At 39.8% G+C, this 21,699-nt stretch overlaps 2 protein-coding genes across 5 annotated transcripts in view; one reads left to right on the plus strand and one right to left on the minus strand.

The window, feature by feature from the left end:
- Window positions 1-56: 56 nt before the first annotated feature.
- Window positions 57-13,183, minus strand: c19h10orf90 (chromosome 19 C10orf90 homolog). 3 transcript variants are annotated; one of them, XM_026314741.1, is made up of 11 exons: window positions 13,049-13,183; window positions 12,148-12,792; window positions 11,081-11,144; window positions 9,210-9,301; window positions 6,635-7,973; window positions 5,308-5,457; window positions 4,917-5,050; window positions 4,551-4,737; window positions 3,668-3,731; window positions 3,087-3,177; window positions 57-1,648 (listed from the first exon to the last, which is right to left on the minus strand). In XM_026314741.1, the coding sequence occupies exons 2-11, from the start codon at window positions 12,733-12,735 to the stop codon at window positions 1,610-1,612; spliced, it is 2,748 nt and encodes a 915-aa protein (XP_026170526.1). In that variant the 5' UTR covers window positions 12,736-12,792; window positions 13,049-13,183; the 3' UTR covers window positions 57-1,609. The 3 variants fall into 3 exon arrangements, 2 of the variants coding, with proteins under 2 accessions (XP_026170526.1, XP_026170525.1); XM_026314740.1 differs by having other exon boundaries at window positions 12,148-12,866; window positions 13,049-13,162; XR_003296122.1 differs by lacking the exons at window positions 57-1,648; window positions 3,087-3,177; window positions 3,668-3,731 and having other exon boundaries at window positions 4,600-4,737; window positions 5,292-5,457; window positions 12,148-12,866; window positions 13,049-13,162.
- A 1,933-nt stretch (window positions 13,184-15,116) lies between these two features.
- dock1 (dedicator of cytokinesis 1) overlaps window positions 15,117-21,699 on the plus strand; it is a 150,097-nt gene continuing 143,514 nt past the window's right edge. For both annotated transcript variants that reach the window (XM_026315329.1, XM_026315330.1), the window contains exon 1: window positions 15,117-15,302. In XM_026315329.1, coding sequence (XP_026171114.1) covers window positions 15,260-15,302 — 43 coding nt within the window. In that variant the 5' untranslated portion in view covers window positions 15,117-15,259. The remainder of the gene's footprint in view (window positions 15,303-21,699) is intronic.

A 21,699-nucleotide genomic window follows, 5' to 3' on the forward strand; every position in this document is an offset into this window, starting at 1 on the left:
ACAATGAACATACAAAATGTATTGCATTGAATTCAAGAATAAAATTAAAATTCAGAAATTGAAGTATAGAAAATTCAGTTATGCTTGTAATACAGACACAGCTACCTAAACAAGGAATACAATGTGATATTTAAATAAAAAAAACAACACTCACAGTAAAAAAAAAATGTTCAAACAGCATGTGAGGTCCACAATTATCTTATTCTGCTTTAGAGCAATAAAAAACCATAAATGCTGTTATTAATGACAACCTACTGTCCAGACCTACTCCCACACATGCATGTGCACCAACATGAAATAAGGTTTGTAAAATTAGTCAGTAGCATTTATCTTCTCAATCCAAATTTAGATGGATGAAAGGCTAAGGGATAAAATAAGATAAAATAAGTATGAAGAATAACAAAATAAGTGTTTGCTTTGTTGTCTATTATGCCAAAAATAATTATTCACATGGCCGACTTGTGCTCAGCTCCATCATGTTGTTGAGCAGCACTTTAAGCACATTCACTTTGGATCAAAACACACAAATCAGAAGCTGAAATGGCAGGGCCAAGTCTATCATCAGGCAAAAATAGAGACAAAGGACCATTCAAATCAGCACTGTCCATTACGAGGGCACTTCAAGTGAGAAGAGGTCACATTCCTCCATCTTACAGCTAATAGCTGCCACTGACTGATGAGAGAGCCCACTTCAGGCTTCTCTGTGCTTGGTCTTGTAATGAGTGGAAAACTGTCCTGAATTGGACTGTGAAGCATAATGAATGATTCTGAATTATTCTCTCTCACTGCTCCACATCCCACAAGCTCATGCAAAAGGGACTGTGTGTGTCTTCATCAAGCAGTGACAGGTCAAGACAGTGTTTCTTTATCGAAATAGGCAGTATCTCCTTGCCCTAGTTTTACAACACATTAACAGAATTAAGAAATTCTAATTTTCAGGTATTTATCTTTTGAAGCAAGCAGGGAAATATGTAACTTTTGTCTGCCATCTTATGCTAAAGAATAAAGAGTAGACTTACAATAAGTTACAACTTAAGTCCCTTTATTGTACATCTAACAGAATGTTTTTGTCCAGATGAGCAGAAATAGGCTTGGCACATGAAAAAAACCCTTCAGAACAAATGATGTTAGATAGCTAGCATAAGGACAGACACTTGGAAGAAAGGCTTCTTGTTTTCTGCTCCAGGCGCTTGGAATACTTTGCAGAGGGAAATTAAATTAACAAACTTTGTAACACAGACTGAATATTCTGTGGGGATTTTTTTAAAGCTCCTTTGTTGGATATTTGTGTTTTCATGTTGGACTACCTTGTCTGAAATTGTGATGTTGCCAGCTTGGCTAGACCTCCCCTGGTAAAGATCAATGGGATCTTCATGCTTAAATAAAATGTAAATTGACTGTGTGCATTGATCTTTCAGAAAAAATAAGTTAAGTGAAATGTAATGACATGACATAAGACAAACAAGCTGTGGCAAGTAGCTATACATCATGACCTCCACTGATCTTTCAACACATCTCCAGCACTGTCAAAAGGCAATGTGCACCTTTCAGTCTCTTATGCTATGCTACAGGCTTTGTCATGTCATCCTCTACATCTGTTGTCAGTCATTCACTTCATGCTCCTTTGAAGAATCTGATCCAACAGTTTCTGCAATGAGAAAACAAAATACTCTGATTTTGACTCTACTAGATAAGACAGAATAATGGCTATACATCACCAGTCAGTCGACACAAATGCCCTGTAGCTGTTACAACACAGGCAAATACACACAAACACAACACATGCTCTTCAAGCCTCAGATGTGAGCCTGGTCCCTGCTGTCCTCTCACTCACACTGTTCAGGTTTCCAGCACCTTAATCAGGACCTGCTGCTTCCTCTGGCATGACCCCCTTTCCCTGTGTTATCTACCACAGCAGCAGTGTGTGTGTGACTGTGTGTGGGCACCCACACTGTCTGCAGCTCAGCTGAATGGTGGCACTGCACTGTAGTGCTCTCCGCCACTGAAGGGTTTTTTTTGTTTCATGAGGAACACAGGCTTCATACACTCAACACAATGAGACTGTTCACAGTTTCTCTCCACAATGACATAGAGGGTGTGGGGTGCGGAGTGAGAGAGTGCACCTACAATTCAGCAAGCAAATCAAACTCTGTTATTTAGAGGGCGATAATTATTGACCCAACAATTAAAAAGTAAACAATAACACCCACTTTATTGGCTGAAAAGGCCTCTAATGTGGAATTTTTTAAGATCAGCTTTTCTCATATGGCAGCAGCGACCTCTAGTGGAATAATAGTGCAATGTAAACACTCAATGCTGTTTGATTAATTTCAGAAATGATCAGAATTGTTATTTACATTAATTTTTAGTTCAACCTCATATACCCCAATGCACAGCAGTCACTTCAATTAACCGTGGCATGAGATGTAAAGCCATTATCTTTAAGAGTTGTGCTGCTGTGACAAGACAAAAAGCCATATTATTACTGTACCCTTTCGTGTTGGGCAGTACTGCAAAATGTTTCATCACTTGCAAGGTTTAATTGAGCTTGTAGGAGAAAGGTGTTTCATTACTGCTCAATTGCCTGTGGGTTATATAGACAATGCTCTGTTCAGTGTGTAAGGAAAGTACTTTTTAACACTGTGGGGAACACTTGCTTGTTTCCATGTTTTTAAGGATTTCAAGATTCACTGCATAATTTCTCTACATATTTATTTATACCAGGGAAATCAAAATAGGTCAGGTCTGGTGGTTAAATATTAAGAATTGACTATAGTGAAACAATAGAATCAGTCTGTTTGCACCAATCTAAGGTGGACTTTTTCCTATCTCATTTTACTTCATACATTAATTATATCATGCATCTTTCCCTTAGTTGTAGCATTAAGGCCGGAAAATCATGTCTTTGTACACTGTCCATCATTACTACATACTTTAAATTGTATATCATCTTGTTCTAGCGCTTCACTGAAATGGCAGAAAAATACAAAATTAAAGGGGGTGTGCTAAAATGATGTTTGACTGCATGTTGGTGAAGTATAATGGGTCCATTTACCTCTATTGTGACAAAAAGATATAGGCATTACCTTTTTGAAAAGCTTTACTCGTTGTCTGTTGCTCAAACAGACCTCCCTCTTCATCTCATCATCCGTTTTCCTCTTCATCTCTGCAAGAGGGCTGTAACAGAAGCATAATTTTATGTCCTGATTGTTATTACTGTTTTACTGGTAAGTAGAGTTGATCATTTAAAAATTGTAAACAGTATCTATTATCCAACCAAAATACTAACTCCAACTACAAATTAAGCCACCTACAGAGCTGTTTTATTGTTAAACATAATACGTATTGTGTATCAACTGTATGCAACAGTGTTTTCTAAATAAACCCACAATCTAACACCTCAGCCTAACATTTCTTTTTTGTATTGAATAGGTGGATCTGCCAGAAAGGAAAATAAACAAGTGAAGCAATGAGAAGAAGAAGAAAAAAATATTACAAAGGAGCAAGAGTCTTGGCAGAGAAACAAGACAACATATTTTTTATGGAGATGTCACTGATACAGACTCTGCCTTCACATGCAAAAGAGATACAAAAGATTAGGGTGAAGCTGCCTATAAAGAAGGTACATCTGAAACCATGCCAAGGTACAGATTGAAATGGAACTCACCGCTTGGATGTGAGCTGCATCTCTTTCCCAATAATAGCTCTGTCTCTGGGTTTTAAAAGGTTATCTGGAAACACAAACATATACGCACACATTCACACAAGCATGTACACATACACAATGGTAATTGAGTTGAAGGCTCAAAAACATGGCAGTAAATCACTGCAGCTTTTTCTGAAAGCCTCCTCTGTAAGACAAACATAAGGAGAGTAGCCAGGTTCATTTTTCATAAGATGAGAACTGCTTCTCCACTAGCTTCACTACATTAACGCTGAAAACATCTGATAAATTATGTTTATTTTTAACAAGACCATACCTGTCACTTTCCTAGCTATCATTAACACTATTGTATCTTTCTGTTAAGGCCAGTAGAGGGCAGAGAGCGCTACAAAATCTCTCTCACCAGGCTTGAGATTCTTTATTGTTAACTATGAAGCCTGACATTCAGAATCAAAATCTTATCAGACAAAACCCAGCATGCAACACACAAACATTTGAAAGTCACATAAACACTTCCCTTTAAATCCAGTACTAGAATCATTCTGATCCCTTGTTTTGCAATAGATAAGCACTTACAGCACAAATACTATACTCTGTATATCAGATAGTGCTTTTACTAGATTTCAGATACTGGTTTATTGTGTGGAGTTTTCTGAATTTAATACGTTATATTATTTAGCAATTTCTTAGATTTTCTTTGTGTTATTTTTTTATTCATTTAGCTTTCATATGCATTTTCTGCAGTAATATTAATATAGAATCTTAAAGTGGTGTTTGCTGTTCACAGTTGTATTTGACAACTGTGGCTAGATGTTTGAAAAACATCACATATTGGTCATGTGGCACAGCAGCTGCACAGGGACGAACAACAATTTAATTTTTGTACCAGTGGGGACAGTAGCATTCAGAGACGTAGATCGGGTGCTCTGGGCTCTCCTCTGCCTAAGAGGAGCATCTGACTGTGAGCCAACCAAATTCGCCAACTGCCTTCGGTCCTGTGCCTTTCGCTCCAGCTCTCGCACTCTGCCCTGGGAACGATTGATGAAGTCTGGTCTGGACCTCTTCAGTGCTTCCTGCCAAAACCATCAACACTTTGCTCATGTTAACATTAAAGTGCACCCCCAACACACATACACACACACACATATATCATCCTCTTTTTCTAACATATTACCGGCTGTCAATGTGCCAAACCTTCCCTGACCTTTTTCTTTAATTGTTTTTTTAGCTCAAAAAATTTCTCTGAACTCACCTGTAGAGAAATAGTTTGAGGGGACGTTTCAGGGTCAAGACTCAGTGGAGCAAATCCAGCAGGAGGCAGTTTGTGGCACTGGACTGGATTTTGACCTTGATGTGGCTTCATATGATTTTCCTCATCTGTCATAACTAGGACAGAGAGAATCAAATTGTTCATGTTTCATTTACACCTGGCTTGGCCTCACATATCTGAGTGAAACACAGTTGCTCAACAGCCTTCCAGGCCCGCCATGACATATTCCTTCTTGGTATTCACTGTATCAGTATTAGATCAATCAGAGAATGAGCTACCAAAATAAAATACTGAGCTTGCAACATTAGCTACTTGTAACAAAAATAAAAGGTTATTGAGACAATAAATTATAATTACATAGAAGTAATACTACCAGTATTTCCCTCAGGTGATGCAGTGGAGTCTTCAGAATTGCCCTTTGGTGTTTTCTTCTTACTAAGTTGTCTTTGGAGTTTGATATTTGCTATGATCGCTGCTGCATTAAGAGCAAGCACTTCCTCTGGAGTTTGATGTGAGTGGGGATCTGAAAGGCAAGATGGCTTTAACATAAATCAAAAGTCAAACTGGTCAGTGAGCTGCCATTTGGCTGTTGTGCATCACAGGCAGCGCTGAAGAAAATTTCATGATGTCATGCCTTATTTGAAACTTGACTGTATTAAACACTGAATTTAAATTACCCTGCCCCAGGCCTTAGTAATTAATTGATGACAGTCTAAATGAATGTGATTAAAAAATAATTAATAATTTCACACTGAGAGTAGATATGAATGAAGAAACGCACTTGTTTAGCAGAAAACTAGCTCTTCATATATATCTGCCATTTCTAAACAACAGACTGTTGAGTTTTTTTAATTTATAAAACATTTTGTTTCACCTTTAGCTCTGTGCCTTTGCTCTGCCCAAAGGTAGAAAAGATACATTTTACAGTGACAAAACATTTATGGCTCTTTTGAGTCTATATATTAAGATATAATCATCTTCTGGCTGTAGCCACACATTTAACAGACAGGTGGGATTGAGATAAAGAGCTTATAGCTCTGATGCTCTGATTCTCAGTGAAAAATAACTTGGACAACTTTGTCAGACTTGATTTTGGGCCCCCAACAGCCACAGTGTGACTGTGTGAACAGGATTTTGTCCTCACAACAAGATTAGCACAAAGAAACACACACAGATGTAATAGCTACATTGCAGGATCTGGATGCCAAAATTGATTCTAACACATCCTAATACTTTATTTTCACCATGTTTAGCAGCTTGTGATTTCTCTGCCTCCCCTGTGATGCCAGGGAAAAAGGGGACTAGAATAGATTATATGTGCAAAGAGATGCGTAGGAAAATGAAAGAAGGTGAGAATGAGAAATCATCTCTAGGTGTCAGTGGGGTTTCTGTGCATAGGCGATTTTATTTGACATTGCCACAGATATCTGGCATTAGTCAATTGCACTCACAGAAGCAGATAAAGGAATCATCTCAGTAGAATTTAATAATACCTATCAATAAGACATCAAAGGTGAAAGACAATATCAAACCTCGGAGCTCAGCCCCAGAATGTGTGTCTAATAACTTCAAGCTAGAACACACCTGGCACAAAGGAAGTCATGTATTTAGACAGAGCCATCCTTTGAAAATGGAGATCAGAGACAAAGGGAGCATGTGTGCTGACAAGAAGACTGACAGAGTGGGACAGAGGACCCTACCTGGGGCTTGGATGAGAGTTAGACAGGGTGATGCTCTCCTTGTTGCAACCTCTGGTGGCGGTAATCTTTCTTCCTCACCTCTGTTTGGCTTAAAGTTGTCTGCCACTACGTGACCTGCTTCTTTCACTGCAGCTCCAGGGCTGATGAAACTAGTGTCTGAGTTCACAGGGTTGATACTGGTCTCTTCTGGAAGGGCAAAGCTCCATTCCCTGGCAACTGCTCGTGTCATATTCTCCTTGCTTGGCTCGGTGTCTCCAAACTCATTGCCAAAGCAGCTCAGTGGTCTGTGCGGCTTGTCCGATCTATGTCCAACAGCCTTTGGAGAAAGCTCTGGGGGACTGGGTGCTGCTACAGCAAGGGGGTTGTTCACAAAAACACTCAGTGTAGCTCTGTGTAGTGTCCCACCATTTTTCACTGCATCTGAAATGGATGTATCTGGTGCTACAGGGTCTGACCTCTTTGTTGAATCTACATGATGATATGAAGATGGTTCAGTATTTTGCAAATAGTTGTCTTCATTCCATGTGCTGTTGTACACTCCCTCAGTGTAGCTGTGTCTGTACTCTGGGTGCCTCGCTCTAGACCCTATCTGGGCTGGACTGCAGCTCTCCCTGTGCTCTGTCACTTTAATAATGGTAGCCTTTCTTCTGTGGACCACTGTGTCCAAACCAGGGCTAGCAGATGGAGTCCCCTCACTTTTTGTGCCAGGGACAGGACTCGACATTACTCTTTGCTCTGTCACTTTCTCTATAGTGGCTTTCCTTTGCACCTTGACCTGCCTGGAGTTTGGGTCCAGGGGCTGGTGAGAAAGGGACTCACTGGGAGTGTGGCTCCAGGTGTCGGAGCCAGGTAGACTAGCCGATCTGTTGATTTTCCTAGAGGAAATGGTGATAGAGGAGAACCCTGCTTTGTTCTTAGGGATGAGTGTAGTTACAGCAGAACTATGTGCGAGGGCCTGTATGTTTGAGGGCTGTGAGATACAGCTTGTATTACACAGCAGGGCTGTTGCCCTTATAGGCTGAACACTACTTGTCCTATTTAAAGAACTGTGTGACTTGTATGTTCCTGTGCTGTCTGCCCGTTGCAACAGAGTTTGTGGTCTGGACGACTCAGCAGAAGATGTGTGATGCAGTGGAGTATGGCTGTGGGGCTCTAAGCTGGTTGTTTTCATTAAAGGGGACTTCCTGTTGGCATCTGAGCAGGTCCCTGTAGGAAACACATTGGACTGACTGCCTTCAGGGAAAGCTGACACTCTGTTGACATTCCAGCCTCTCCTCAGCGCTTGCCAGCTCACAGGTCTGTCCCCTTCAGTAGCAGGAAAGTTTTGTTTCTCTGGCACCTATAGCATGTGGATAAAAGACATTCTTTGTGATAAAGATCCCTAATTATGCATTAAAACCCCATCCCACCCTGAGCTTATGTTAATATCTAATGCTAAATGTTTTGTCAATCCACACAATACAACAGATGCTGTACATCCATCGTGCCAATTTGGGTAATTTGACAAACGTAGGAAACAAAGCCTAACCTCCTTTAACACAGCAGGAGATATCGACAATATGACACCTATCTACTACTGCTTTTCAGCAGGAGGTCAGCTGTCTTGCCTTTCTTCAGGGCTTTGCTGTTTGTTCTTTAGTCAGATGACTCTTTCCATGCTTGACACAGTGAATGCCCCAGTAGCAACAGAAGCAGCAGCAGGCAAAGCCAGCACACAGTGTGACTTATCCCTCACAGAATAACAATGAGACTCCTCAATAGAAACTGAGAGGCAAAAGAGCACAAATGTCTTGTCCTTGGGTTAGAGGATATTGATGGTGTTTATGGAGCATAGCAAAACATTAATGTATCTCATATAATTACCCTGATGTTTGTGATATGACCTGCCAGATAACTCATTTATCAATGTTACATAAAACCAGCAATCATTTTAAAGTTCCATATATGTTTGTCCTTGCATTTGCGAATGTTTAAGTTTCAACACAGGTTGAACCATGCTTTTGAAAAAAAGCCATAAAGGAAAACTGTGAGGAAACTAGATTAATGTTTATTTATTCAATAATGTCTTTCTCAAATTATTATCAAAATTACAAAGACATTTTCGAATTGCCTGGAGCACAGGCTGCATGTGGCAGGGAACAGGGAGCACACGGACATTGACGTGTGTCATGATCCACAAAGAAAATATGTCGCTGCCATCGGCCACTTTAAACTTTAGCCTTTTCTTCTTGATTTCAGTTACTGGTCTTTATTCCAATGAGCACTTTTATCAACATGCCTTTATTTGATTTGACAACTAGTCTTTCCAGTTTAAATAAAAGCTGTTTGTATTATGAGGGTCCTAGCAAGCCAATGGTAAGAAACTGGAGACACTTGTATACGTGACACAAAGGATAATATAGGCACAGCACTAGGATTATCAGACTTTTATCAGAATTTCATCTCACTATCCAGACAGACAGACAGACTTTCAACACATGTGCAGATCATCCAACATAATATTCTACCATTGAAGAACCATCTCCTGGTTTATCCTGAGCTCAAATACAGTCATACCAGAAGTATTAACAGTTACCTCTTTTATAATGGGGCAGCCTTGATCAGTTGTTTGACACGTCTTCATACCTGAAGGACTCAGGAGGCTGTGACTTTCCTCCAACTCCCGATCTATATCAAGGCAAAATAAAGGATGCACTGTCACATTCCTCACAAGAAATTATCTCTCTTTCTTTCTTATTTACACACACACACAACGTTAAACATTCATCCGATTGTATGACAATGTTGACACTGTCAATAACTGACACTGGCACAGTAAAATGAATCTAGCACCACCCCTGAGTCATTTCTCTGCTCACTCAGGAGACATAGCAGCTTGACTGGTGTTCCTCTCAGCCCTGACTCTATTGCCACCCTGACTGCCTGCCTGGCTGCATTTCCACCTGCTACTGTTACCATGGCGATGGGCTCTCACTCTGGGATAACCCCTGAATGCTGGGTGGATCATTTTTGGTGTTTGTTTTTGTGATTACAACTGAACAAGACAAAAGGTGTCATAAAGGATTCTGCCATCGGTGTATGCCTCAGTTTATTCCCTAAACAGTCCCACACAAACTTGTCACCCACTTGAAAGATTTTCTTTCATTACCTTCACTAACTGAGCTAAAATGGCCATTTTTCCAAATAAAAAGCTGACCTGATACCCCTGAGGAAAATAAAGGAGTAGGTCCATATGTCAACTACGCTCTATAGTCTCCACTGTCTCAGTTTATAACTGATCCTCATGAGTTTTATCTAGATGGTAATTGTGAAATGAGAGAAAATTGCCCAGTCTGTCCAAACATGAAGGCTCATGACAGATCCAGCTTTATTATCATTTGCTTATAAACTTTAAGCCATTTTAACTTTGCAAATTTTTGGAGTTAAGAGTTTGTGAGTCGATAGCAAAATCAAAAGTTCTTTTTTTTCCTGGATTATTTTACAGAATTCGTCATGCTTATACAAAAACACATAGGCTATTAAAAACTATATGTGTATATAGGTAATAGCCTGACATGGTTATATTATTCATTATATAACCTCACCCTGTACATATAGCTTTTAACTAATAGTGTATACAATGTTAAAGTTTTTGGTTCCTGAAACAGCTGCACTTTCTATCAAAGTTCCTTGCTGCCATGGATGGCTCACTTTGATTGGTGCATACAGCCAGAGCCTTGCCAGGATAATCTATGTATAAACAAGGAAAAGGTTGAAAGATCAAACTTCACATCAGACCAAGAGAGTGGGGGGCTGCCATGTTCAAAGATTAACAAGGCTCCTTCTCCAGTCAGTCTGCATTGCTCCTTATCTTCCTGCCTCTCACTTGTCTCCCCTCAACCATCTCTTTTTATCAGCATTTTGGGCTTAATAGAACTTATTTCCTTTGCCTGCAACCCTGCCAGAATGCTGCAGTACAACAGTCAGGACCAGGTGTACCTGGAATTGACTTTGTTTTTAGGGGGTTGTTTAAAGTGATCAACCACTAAGTCAGTCAGTGTGCGTTTGAAAGAAGACAGGGGCAACACTGCTGCAAGGAGCTGATTAGAAGCAGGTAAACTGCGTGGCAAGTCAGCCCTGAAATAAGCTTGTTCTCCATCTGGCTAACTCAGTCCCTGCAGTCCCCTGTGGCCATATTTGTTCTAGCCCTGATCAGGCACTAAACATCAAATGAAACTGAACCTTTGTGTGTTTGTGGGAATTTCCTGTTGTGCAAGAAAGTAACTTTTTTTAGTGTGTTGCTGTAGGGTGCAGCTTTTACATAATGATCACACTTGTATTATTGTGAATTTGTTTGGATTATGAGTTTTTTGTACTACTATAATCAGCTGAAACCCCAGCTGTTATACAAGTAATAAAATACTACACCAAATAATATACCAACTTATACAGCGTGTCATTACATACCCTGCGCCTTGGGTGTTGCTCGATTTGGCCGAAGTGTTGGCGTAATGGGTTGTTTCAGTTTCACCTGAAAAAAGGCATGACCAAAAATACCTTTGCATTACTACTCTGTGGTTTAAAAAAGTATCTATAGTAGAAAATCTTGCCATCTGATACACTCAGAAACATGATTAGACATTTTGTATAACAATGCTCCTTCACTTTCTTGCATTATTGCATCAGAATCGAGGCTCATGACTATCAGTTAAAACCAATGGTAAATTCAACTGTTACTGTAATGAAAACATTGACTCCACATATTTTTTTCAGTAAAGATCCACGTGGGCAGGGATGTGCTTTGTGCATCATTTCAATCAAAAATCTGATACAGCAAAGCAACATATTGATTTTAAAGTCATATCTTTTCACCAGGTAATACTCCCACTAAATTTTCTCTGTACATCCTCCCAGGGCAGAAAGCTCAGTCTCTGCCACCACGGCTCCAAATGAGTCGTAAACTTTTTGACAATGCTCGGACTTCCTGCAGTGTAAGGTATTTTCAAAGCATGCTGGAGCCCTGCCTTCTCCATGGGTAACTGAGATTTGACTACAGAACTCTTTCTGTCTTTATGTGTGTTTTAGTCTGCCTCATCTAGTACTGTGCACCATCAACTCCATTACGCAGCACTTTTCTTTTAGACTTTAAGTGCCTACACTGTCTCACTAACATGTAAAATCACATTCACAGAGCCTCAGAGGATGCCAGTAATAAATCAGAGTTAAATCAGTCCAGAATTGTTGCAAAAGCTTTTTTAAAAGGGTGATATGCTGAAGAACAGATACCAAAGTTGTTGTGTGAGCTTTTGCTGAGAGATGAATTTTCAATGCTCCAAAATAAATCTCCCATAAGAATAATAGGCCTGAAACTGGCAAATGATCTGGGCTGCTTACTTTTTTAGAGATAAACAATGCAACTGTTGTTTGTATTCTTCAAATCTTAGTATTCCCTATATTTTTGAGTATCTAAGAATGGGCTGTTAGAAAACTTTATGGATTAATTATGAGGCTTTGTTGGGTGTTAAATGTTTTACCTGGCCAGAATAGTGGTCCAAAAACTGACTTTGGTTGCAAGCTCCAGCCATCATCATCACTCTTCTTTGGATTGGCAGCCACCCAATTTTGACTGGAGCAAGATGACTGATTTGTGGCTGCTCCTTCCTTGGTGTCTGCATGATATGAACTCTCTCAAAGCTTCCTCTGTGTTCTGGAGGAGGAAAGCGCCCAGTGTGGAGGGACTCCTGGCTGCCCAGAGAACTCTCACACAGGCTGGGACTTCCACATGTAGATGAATCCTTGTTAAAGGAGGAAATCCTTATCTGTGCCCAGGTACGTCCTATTGGTTCTTTATCAAGCATGGGCATGGATGTTGTCCGATCATTAAACACTGGAAATTGATCATGAACTGGGGCTCTGAGAAAGCTGCCCTGCGTCCCATGCAGATGCTCCAGCCAGCTGTTCAGCTGGCCTCCTTCTATGGCACTCTGGGGCCGAGGTACACGTGGGCGATGAGGAACACGGGTTAAAACATCCCCCTCTGATATTAAGCTCTCCCAATAGGACTCATCTCCTGATCCCCTCCAGTGTCTTCGTAGGTGAGCAGCTGGCCTGTGGAGAGCCATCCCTCTGGAGCTCAGGTAGCCACTCACAGCTCTCAGGTTTCAGCCCCAGTAAAAGCTCTAAACAGTAAAGGTATTAATAAGAATCCCCTGGCTCAACAAGCTGCCTTGCCATGGGGCATGCCAGAAATGCGCTGCAAGAAATGAATAGATACAAAAATGCTGGAGGTCATCTTTATTACTGATCTTTTATAAGACGCTATCAAAGTACAGTTAAGAATAAGAAATAGGTGCAAATTATTATAGATCATAAAACACTCTACAATTCCCTGCTTTCATTACACATCTCCACAACACTGCTGATAATATAACTTACCAGTTACAGTTAACTATCCTTTTTCACTTGCTTTGAACTCTCCCAGCTCCTTGTGTTTAGGGAGTAAACACTATGTCTTGACATAAACTTGGTGCTACTGGGTACTGTCTCCAGTCAAGCATGTAGCAATGTGAGGGATGCTTTAGCGAACAAAAGAGCTACTGAGCACAAGGGTTGAGCATCCAATACAGAGGGAGATGGAAAGAGTCGGGGGGGGGGGGGGGGGGGGGGGGGGGGGGGGCTAAAGCGAAAAAAAAAAAAAACACTTCTTAATTTAAGCAAAGAAGATAAGTATTCAGCATTTGAATTATTAAACTGTCTCAGTTTGGACTTGTGCCAATCAGACACACCACACATTTTTTAAAAACAGTGGCTCAAACTTCCTGACATTCAGGCGCCCTTACAAATGATAGAGCATCACTAATGAGCAGATTATCCATGTTGTTCCATGACTCACTTATTGCTTCAGAAATCCTCTTTGTTACGTTCCCCCTGTTTCTGCTCTGCTCTGTGATCTCGTGGTTCGTGGATGATAATAAGGCATTGCTATCCTCAAGCCTCTGTCAAAGCCATGTGATTTTAGCAAGACTGCTTTTAAATGGGCCACTGTCCTCTTGGATAAATAACTGTGACCCACATGATGTCCCACAGTGCACGAGTGATGGGTATTTTCAAGACAGAGGCAGATTTTGTTTAGAGGCAGTTAAAAACAGATCAGCAAAAATACAACTTTTTCCAAGAAATAACCAGCAGTTTTAATAAATGTCATTATTTCTAAGTGGATTAAGAGACAGCAGATGTCTTTCAAAGCAACTTCAGTCCTGTAACTTTTTCCAGATGTCTTTCAAAGAGATAAGACAGAGGTATCTTAAATATCAACTGCTGTGACCTGCTTTATAAGGCAGGCTTATCAAGCAGAGCTACATGCTGCATACAGAAAGAATATATACTGTGATGTGGAGCAGTTTGCATCATTTTGTCTGCTGTGCCTTGGAGATAACATCAAAACAGACCAAAAAACTCAGCTTAGCCAGGACAGATTTAAACAAGCTTCCAAAGAGGTCGCTTCTTGTGTCCTAGAGTCCTGTGTTTGAAAACAGCCGTGCCCTCTGCTGGTTGATCTTTAATATTACAAGTGAAAGAGGAGAAGCCAGTGGAGGACATAGAGTCATATGTTTGAAAGACTGGTCTGAGAGATGGTCTGAAACCAGGGGATGCAACATTTGTGCAGACAAAATGAGTACAAATTAGCAGGCTCAAACACATGCACCAGGTACATCATCTCTGTGTCTCCTGTTTAACACTTTGTGTAACAATCCTCATTAGTTCATCACATCAATGTTCCCAGTAACAGGAGCTCTGGGGCTCCTAGAGCTTCTTCATGAAACAGGAAGGTAATCGACACAGGCCACATGAACTGTAATTCAACAACTGTAATTCTGTGGTCAAGCCAAACAGAGGAAACAACATCAGGGTGTGTGCTGTGTGGTTTTTAAACTTCGAGATCCAGATCTGTTCTCAATGATGATTTCATTTTATAAGAAAAACTATTACATTATAATCATTTGCAACAGAGTGTGTGGAAATAGTCTGGCCTTCACTATTTATTTTAATCAAGTCAGTCAGTGTCAGTCATCATATATTTTAATCCCATAGTCTATTGAATCTGTTTGCTTTGCTTTGTTTTGTTTGTTTATAGTGAATATTTTTCAATCATCGGGCTTTACAGTTTGTCTGACAGAAGAAAAACAAACAAAGCCATTAGTTTGGCCATTATTTATGTTTTAAAATTCAAGGTATCTCAAAAACGCTTACTTTAAAAATGACATGAGGGAAAATATGCAGGATAAAGAATTCTCTGTAACATTTTTTGTGTTTAGAAGGATGTGATAAGTTCAGCCTGTTATTATAATAATATCATGATGCTACAGATGAGTTTACAGTGAACTAACCATGCATAAGAAACTTTTCATCCGGTCTGAGCAGCACCGGGAGTTTAGCGGGACTGTGTGAACGCCTACAGGGTGAAAAAGTTGTGTTCCCTTCCTCCCCCTTGCGGAGCGTCCTGTCACTGGTGGAAAATGGCTGCTCGGAGTAGCTCCCCAAAGCTGAGAGAAAACTGAAGAAAAAGTAGACATTAATAACAGGAGGTCACGTTTGGACCTTTTCTAACAGGCAAGGCGACAACTCGGAGAAGCGTCGACACTGAGAATGTCTCGCTGGGTGCCCACTAAAAAGGAAAAATATGGTGTTGGTACGTAAGAAAACTTGCATGCTCCATCGTTAGCTCGTCCTAGCCCTCTGCTCTCAGATTGCACAAGTTTGGGAAGGATTGTGATTAGAGAGAGAGCTGTATTGTTTTCTATCTTTGGGAATACCGGGTTTTTTTGGGTCACATTTGCCTTAAGTGTGAGAATGCATAACGTTATCTGATGTGTCGGTTGTTTGCCGGTCAGTTTGCATGAAATGCAAAACAAGGGGTGTCTGTCTTTTGTGAGGAATAGCTGTGTGTGTGTGTGTGTGTGTGTGTGTGTGTGTGTGTGTGTGTGTGTGAGTGAATGGATTGGGAATTGTTAAGAGGCGCGCCTAGTTGTAGCGCTGTTTCCTGTGTTGTGGGGCCTTGGCTACAAACTAACTAACTGGTAACAGGCTACTCGCTTAGGTTTGTTATTTGTTTGGGTTTACTGCTTCGTCGTCCGCACCTGAGAAAAGCCTTTGTTCTGGGGTTATTTATTGTCGCTTCCTTTAATGTTTTGAAACCAGGCGTCCTGACTTGAGTCCACTGTTCAGCTCCCAGTCTCTCCTCCAGGGGATTCTTTAACAAGACTGAACAGAGATCCTCACAAAAAGTACTTGGAGCTAGTGTTACTAACGTTATAGTGAAGGCTTCAGTTGGGAAAGATGCAACAAGGCATCAAACACTCTGTGTGCCTTTGTGGAACTGACGTGAAAAACATTTTTAAGGCTTGTTTTAGTCGCTTAGTCATACACATTTGTAGATTTTTGCAGCATGACTAGATGCTTTTCTTCAGCTGCTACTGAACCTTTTATTTTCAACGGAATTGCACAATATTTCCATTAAACCACATAGTTTCCTGTGTTTATGTTCATGTTCTCTTGTACTATCATTGGACTGATGCATGAAAAGAAACTGGAAACAATCTCATAAACAACTCAGATAAAAGAAAGATGGTCAGAAATGTTAAAATCTGTATTGGAGAAGAGTTATATGACTTGGTTAACCGTATTGCACTTCAGTAGTAGTGTACTGGATCCAAGACCCATGTTTCTGGGGATCCCCTGGAACGTCCTGGTCCTGTTGAGTCAGCACTGTTGCACATTGCATGTGTTTTCCAGAGGAATCTGGTTTCACGGCAATGGATTGTTATTTTTAATCTGTGTAATGCACCCCGCCATATGCATACTGAGCCCCTTTTAGCTGTGTCCATTAGTGGGACTGAGGACTTGCAGATGTATGAGTGATGCTGATGCTGACTGATGGATGAGTTCAATGGGTTACACCAAAGCTCCGATTGGCATCTCAGACTACAGCTTCCAAATGAGCTGTGCAATTTTCAGTCCAATCCATGCTACATGAGCATGGGGGACATTTTTTTCATGAGAAGATATGCTTAGCTATGATTTATTTTAGTGTGTGATGTCTGTGATGTATGCTATTCTGATGCTAACAATTTCCACGATATATTTACAAATACCCGTGAGATCTTTAAATCTTGAAAATTTAGCAGTGAATGCAAAAGTGGATGAGTTAGTGGAAAGAGAGGCAGCTGCCACCTCGTGACTGCAGAGGACTGGTGGGGTGCACAGCCATTGCGCTTTTAATACTTCATGTGTTGACCAAGAAGCACTAATGAGCACTCTCTGAGCTCTCTTGTGCTGGCAGCGCTCACTGTGGGCCTATTTCTGTTTCAGCAAAACTTTTGTCATACCATTAACCACTCTCATAATGGTCCCATGGCTTTATTAGTGTATGTAAGAAAACCATCTCCTTTAGTCTTTTCACAGCAGTATTAATAATAAATGCTACTGTCTTCTTGCATAGAACATATTACTGAAAATTAAAGGTTTTATTATCATATCATGTTATCACCCTCATGTCGATGGACATTAGAGGATTTGGATGATTGTGGAAGCAGAATTGTTTAGTTTGCAAAATGTCATAAAATAGAGACAAAGGCATGGAGATTTTAATTAAAACCAGTAAAAATTTTGTCAAATTAATTAAATATTTAAAATGTTAATTGAGTTTCAATCGATCGCCTCTTTGAAAAATCAATATTTTCTGACCATGATGTAGCTAAAACTGTTTTTCTTGTTTTAAAAACTCTATCAAATGGTTTATTGTTGAGCACAGGTTTTAAATTCTTCTGCCTACCTGCCTGCTTTACCAAATCTGTGATAGAACAGATTTTCTTGTAAAGTCATTTCTTGTGTGCATATCTAAAATCTAAAACCATCAACAGTTATCCATGCATTATTACTTCTATAAGTGTATACATCCATATTTAAGTGTTTTGTAAAAAAACAAACATTATGGTATTTGATTTTATCTGTCCTGACGCACCCCAGTTGTAGTGAGGAATGACAACATAAACTCTCTGCACATCGTAACTTGTTCTATACAGCAGTAGAGGTATGTCATTAAATATATTCCTATGTATTGTACTTGTTAGACTTTGTGCTCCTATAGTTTCAGAATCATGTATTGTTGCATTTTTATTTTGTAATATTTTTGCATTTGCTTAAGTAAAGTCATTTAATGTCAGTAAACACAATGACTTAAGTTTGGACACTGGTTTTAGTGCATGTGGAATCCTCCCTCTCTCACCAGAGCCAACATTGTTTCTGAGGATAACTATTACCCTGAGAAATTAGCTCAACTTCCTCCCTCAAACAATGTCTTTCTGTCAGTTCGACTGGCATGTTCAGAATGCTGCCTGCCAGCCTGGATTATCTCAGCTGACGTGGTGAATTGGCAGAATGCATCACCATTTATGAAGCTGTCACATATAACAAGAAATATTAACTTCAAATGATAACTGATATTTTGGGCTCAAGACCTAACTTCATTCTTTGACCTCATGTTCATATTATAAAAGACAACTAAGGCGATTCATTCATCAAAGAAATGTTAAAAGTCATATCTCTCCTAACCTTTGGCTAAATTTCATTACACAGTTCGTTTCTTGTCAAATGTCAACCAGCCTGGCATAAATCAAAGAGATCAGAAGTTTTGAAGCTTAGATTTTCTTGTTTAATCTAAAAAGTGATTAACAGGGCAGTGGGGAAATGTTTTTTAGCTGTCCTCTGGTTCTGTTGAATTAAGAAGAAATACATTTTGATGCTAATTTGTGTGAGTGTTGTCTCATTAATTCTGTTTAATCACGATATTGCTGCTGAGAGAAGCTTGTGGTTCAAGAAGGCAAACCAGGAAACACTAAGCAACAGGACTATTTACCGGATCAACACATCCCTTTTTACTGCCCTGATGTTACGTCATGAGAAATGTTTTCCACTCCTTGAAGATTCTTTCTTTGTAATTTAGCTGCAAGCAGCCTAACATTATGTTGGCCCAGCACAGGAAAAGTGCTATGATTGTTCAAAATACATTTGGCCAACAGTTACTTCTTTTCAACTGGCAGTTGCAGGTTGAGGCAGTAAGGGAAGGCTGTTTCCTGTAGGTCAGATGACAGACTTGTAGCTTATCTGAGAGGACAATTGAGCACACACATATACACACTGAGCTCTAAAGATTCACTCAACTGTGGTTATGATTCATATTTTTAAACCGGTGTGGAGCCACTGCAGGCCAACAGGACTGACAACCCTAGACAGCTCTCATTTGGAACAGGTTAGTGGTGAGTGACACATTGGGAGCAGAAAATAGAGACGCAGTCACTTTGCCTCTTGACTGAGGCCATAAGTAATTTGTGAAGCCCCCGCCCTTCACCCGAGAAAACCATCTCCCACCCACAAAAGCAGTAAGCTAACAAATATGGTTGCAATTAAAGTGCAGTCTCGGTTACTACATAAATTCTAACCATGTGTTTTAAGTTCCCAGCCTCGTATTTTATCCTTCTCTTATAGTGTTGAAACTGGTGTGAATTATAGGAGAGTGAAGTTAAAGTTGTTTTTTTTTTTTTTTATAAGTTGACTTTTATATGGTAGGAATTGTTTTCATTATATCTGATTTCAAAAAAACGCCTTGCTTGTGTCTGAGGCACAGTAAATATGAAAAGTTTTGTCTCAAGAAAAAGACCAACTGCTTTTACTAGCGTGAACTAAAGCTGCTGAGTAATAGAACGGAAACTGTTTTTAAAATTTTTTTGTCAGTTGTGTTACAGTTAAGTGTTTGTTTCCTCTGTGTTGTACCCAGCTGGAATTGATGATCAATTTGGCACCTTTGCCCATAAATAAAATACATAAACTAGAAATGTAGAGGCACGAAAAAAGGAAGCCCACAGTTTGACTTTTTTTTTTTTGTTGTTGTTTTTTTGTTTTCATGTAGTCCTTCACATCCTTCCTTTGATGTGGTGGTCGGGGTATTTGGGTATGTGTGGTAAATAGCACTCATTGTAAAAAGTGTAAAATTCTTAAGGGATCACCTAAAGCCTAAATCAAACCATTATTTCTAAATTTCATGCGTTTGTGCATCATATGTTGGATTGTTTGTTTTTTGCCTCAGAATGCAGACTGCACCCAGCACCTGAGACCTCTTCAAGTTTTTCCCCCCATTTAACACAACTGTTCTGCCCTACAAATGTGTAAACAAAACCTCTTCCTCTGCCTGTCAGCCAGTTCTTCATAGACATCTCTAAAAGCTGATTTGTCATGTAAGGTGAAATAGCACAAAGCTGTGTGCTAAACCTCATAATTCATATTTTGGGGTTGGTAAATATTCTACTTATGTTACTGTGGAATGGATTTAGTAAGCTTTTTGCACAAGCTATACTTAGAGACGCAGATGCATTGATCATTTACTCTTTATTGCTTTGGTATTCGTTAGGCAGTATCACTTTCTCAGAAGTTGGCCATTATTCTTCTCTCCTTGCTTTGGAGGTCAGTATGACTTTGCTATCATTCATTCTAAAAGGGAATTATATACCGACTATGGATTGTGCTGCTTGGTGAGGCAATACTAATAGTACAATTGGTAGTGGCTTGCAGTGAGTTGGTGGCTAAGACAAATGGCAACTGGCCTATTTAATCAGTGCATAGCTAAGTGGAACTACACTATTTCTCTGTTGCTCAACATTGAGGAAAAGCTCGAACATCTAGTTTGTGTCACTTGAATTTATGCACATACACAGTACACACATATATTTGTCGTTTAACTTCTAATTATAGTACATTTTAGTCATTTTTTAGTAATAATGTATTTTACAAAGCTAGAAAGTTTAACCTTTTTACAACAAAGCATGATGCCACTTCGGTGACAAAGAAAGGAAAAGCTGGAGAGTGCTAAAATTAAATACTATGAATCATAAGTGACTCATCATCCTGTGAAATCACCATTCGTATCCCTTTGTCAGGCCTTGTTCTCATATTTGCTCTCAGCTATTTTTGTTTTTAATGTGACCTCTGGAGAGAGTGGTTTTGCTGAGAAATGTTACCAGTATGTAGCTTACATGTTTGGGCAAATCACAGGACACAAAATATGCTGCTTAGACATGTAGCACTTCGGCACTTCGGAGAGCAAACCTTTACTTAGCTCATGGAAATATGTCAGTGTTTCTCCTGAGATTTAGCTCAGTAGCGGTGCAGGTGTAGGTGCAGTGCTCATCTCCAGGTGTTTACACTTTTACATGTAAAAAAAAAAACTCTTGGTAACTTTAAAGGTGACTAGTTTGCACCCCTAAAGTGCTTCTCCAAGGTCACCATCTACCTTTCTTGTTTTAATAAGCCAGACTTTCAGATTCATCTGAAAATTTAAATATAACGTCAGTTCTTGGCAATGATTCTACAAGTCCCTTGAACTCTGCTGGATAGATGAACACAGTCTTCCCAAAGACATTGTTTATCCATTTGTTTGTTCAGGTTTTGCCTGTCAGTGTGCAAAGTTGTACCAGTTTAGTTTAAGCACCTCTGTGAAGAACATTTTTAAGTGTAGGCCTCAGCACTCTATTATTGCCCAAATGAATTCATTCTCAAGTTATGAATGTTATATGTCAGATACATAGTAATAACTTAGAAATGATGAAGCAGAGATGTTTGTTTTGTTTGCAGATGTGAAACTAACAAATGTGGAGTGATTTGGGTGTTAAGCTTAATAGGCTTGCACTTAAACTTTTAATATTTAGTCTGATAAATAGTAATAGCAGTTCAAACACAATTTTTTATTTTGGTTGCACAAATGAATAGCCAGTGGGGCATGAAGAAGAAAGGACACTTAAACACACACACACACACACACACACACACACACACCTGGTATAATCTTGTATGATGGAACCAGTGTTTGAGTGACTGACACGGGCTGTTCCTATTGCTAGCCTAAACAGACAGGCTGCCTTCGCTACCCATAGTATTGATTGTGGTCCTGCCAAGCAGCTTGTGCATTGTCTGAAAAGAGTCCTGCTGTGCTACTTTTGATAGCCTGACAGATGGCTAATGGTGCGCACCCAGTCAAT

The sequence above is a fragment of the Mastacembelus armatus genome, chromosome 19 (assembly GCF_900324485.2).
Source record: "Mastacembelus armatus chromosome 19, fMasArm1.2, whole genome shotgun sequence".
In the NCBI taxonomy this organism is placed as follows: Eukaryota; Metazoa; Chordata; class Actinopteri; order Synbranchiformes; family Mastacembelidae; genus Mastacembelus; species Mastacembelus armatus.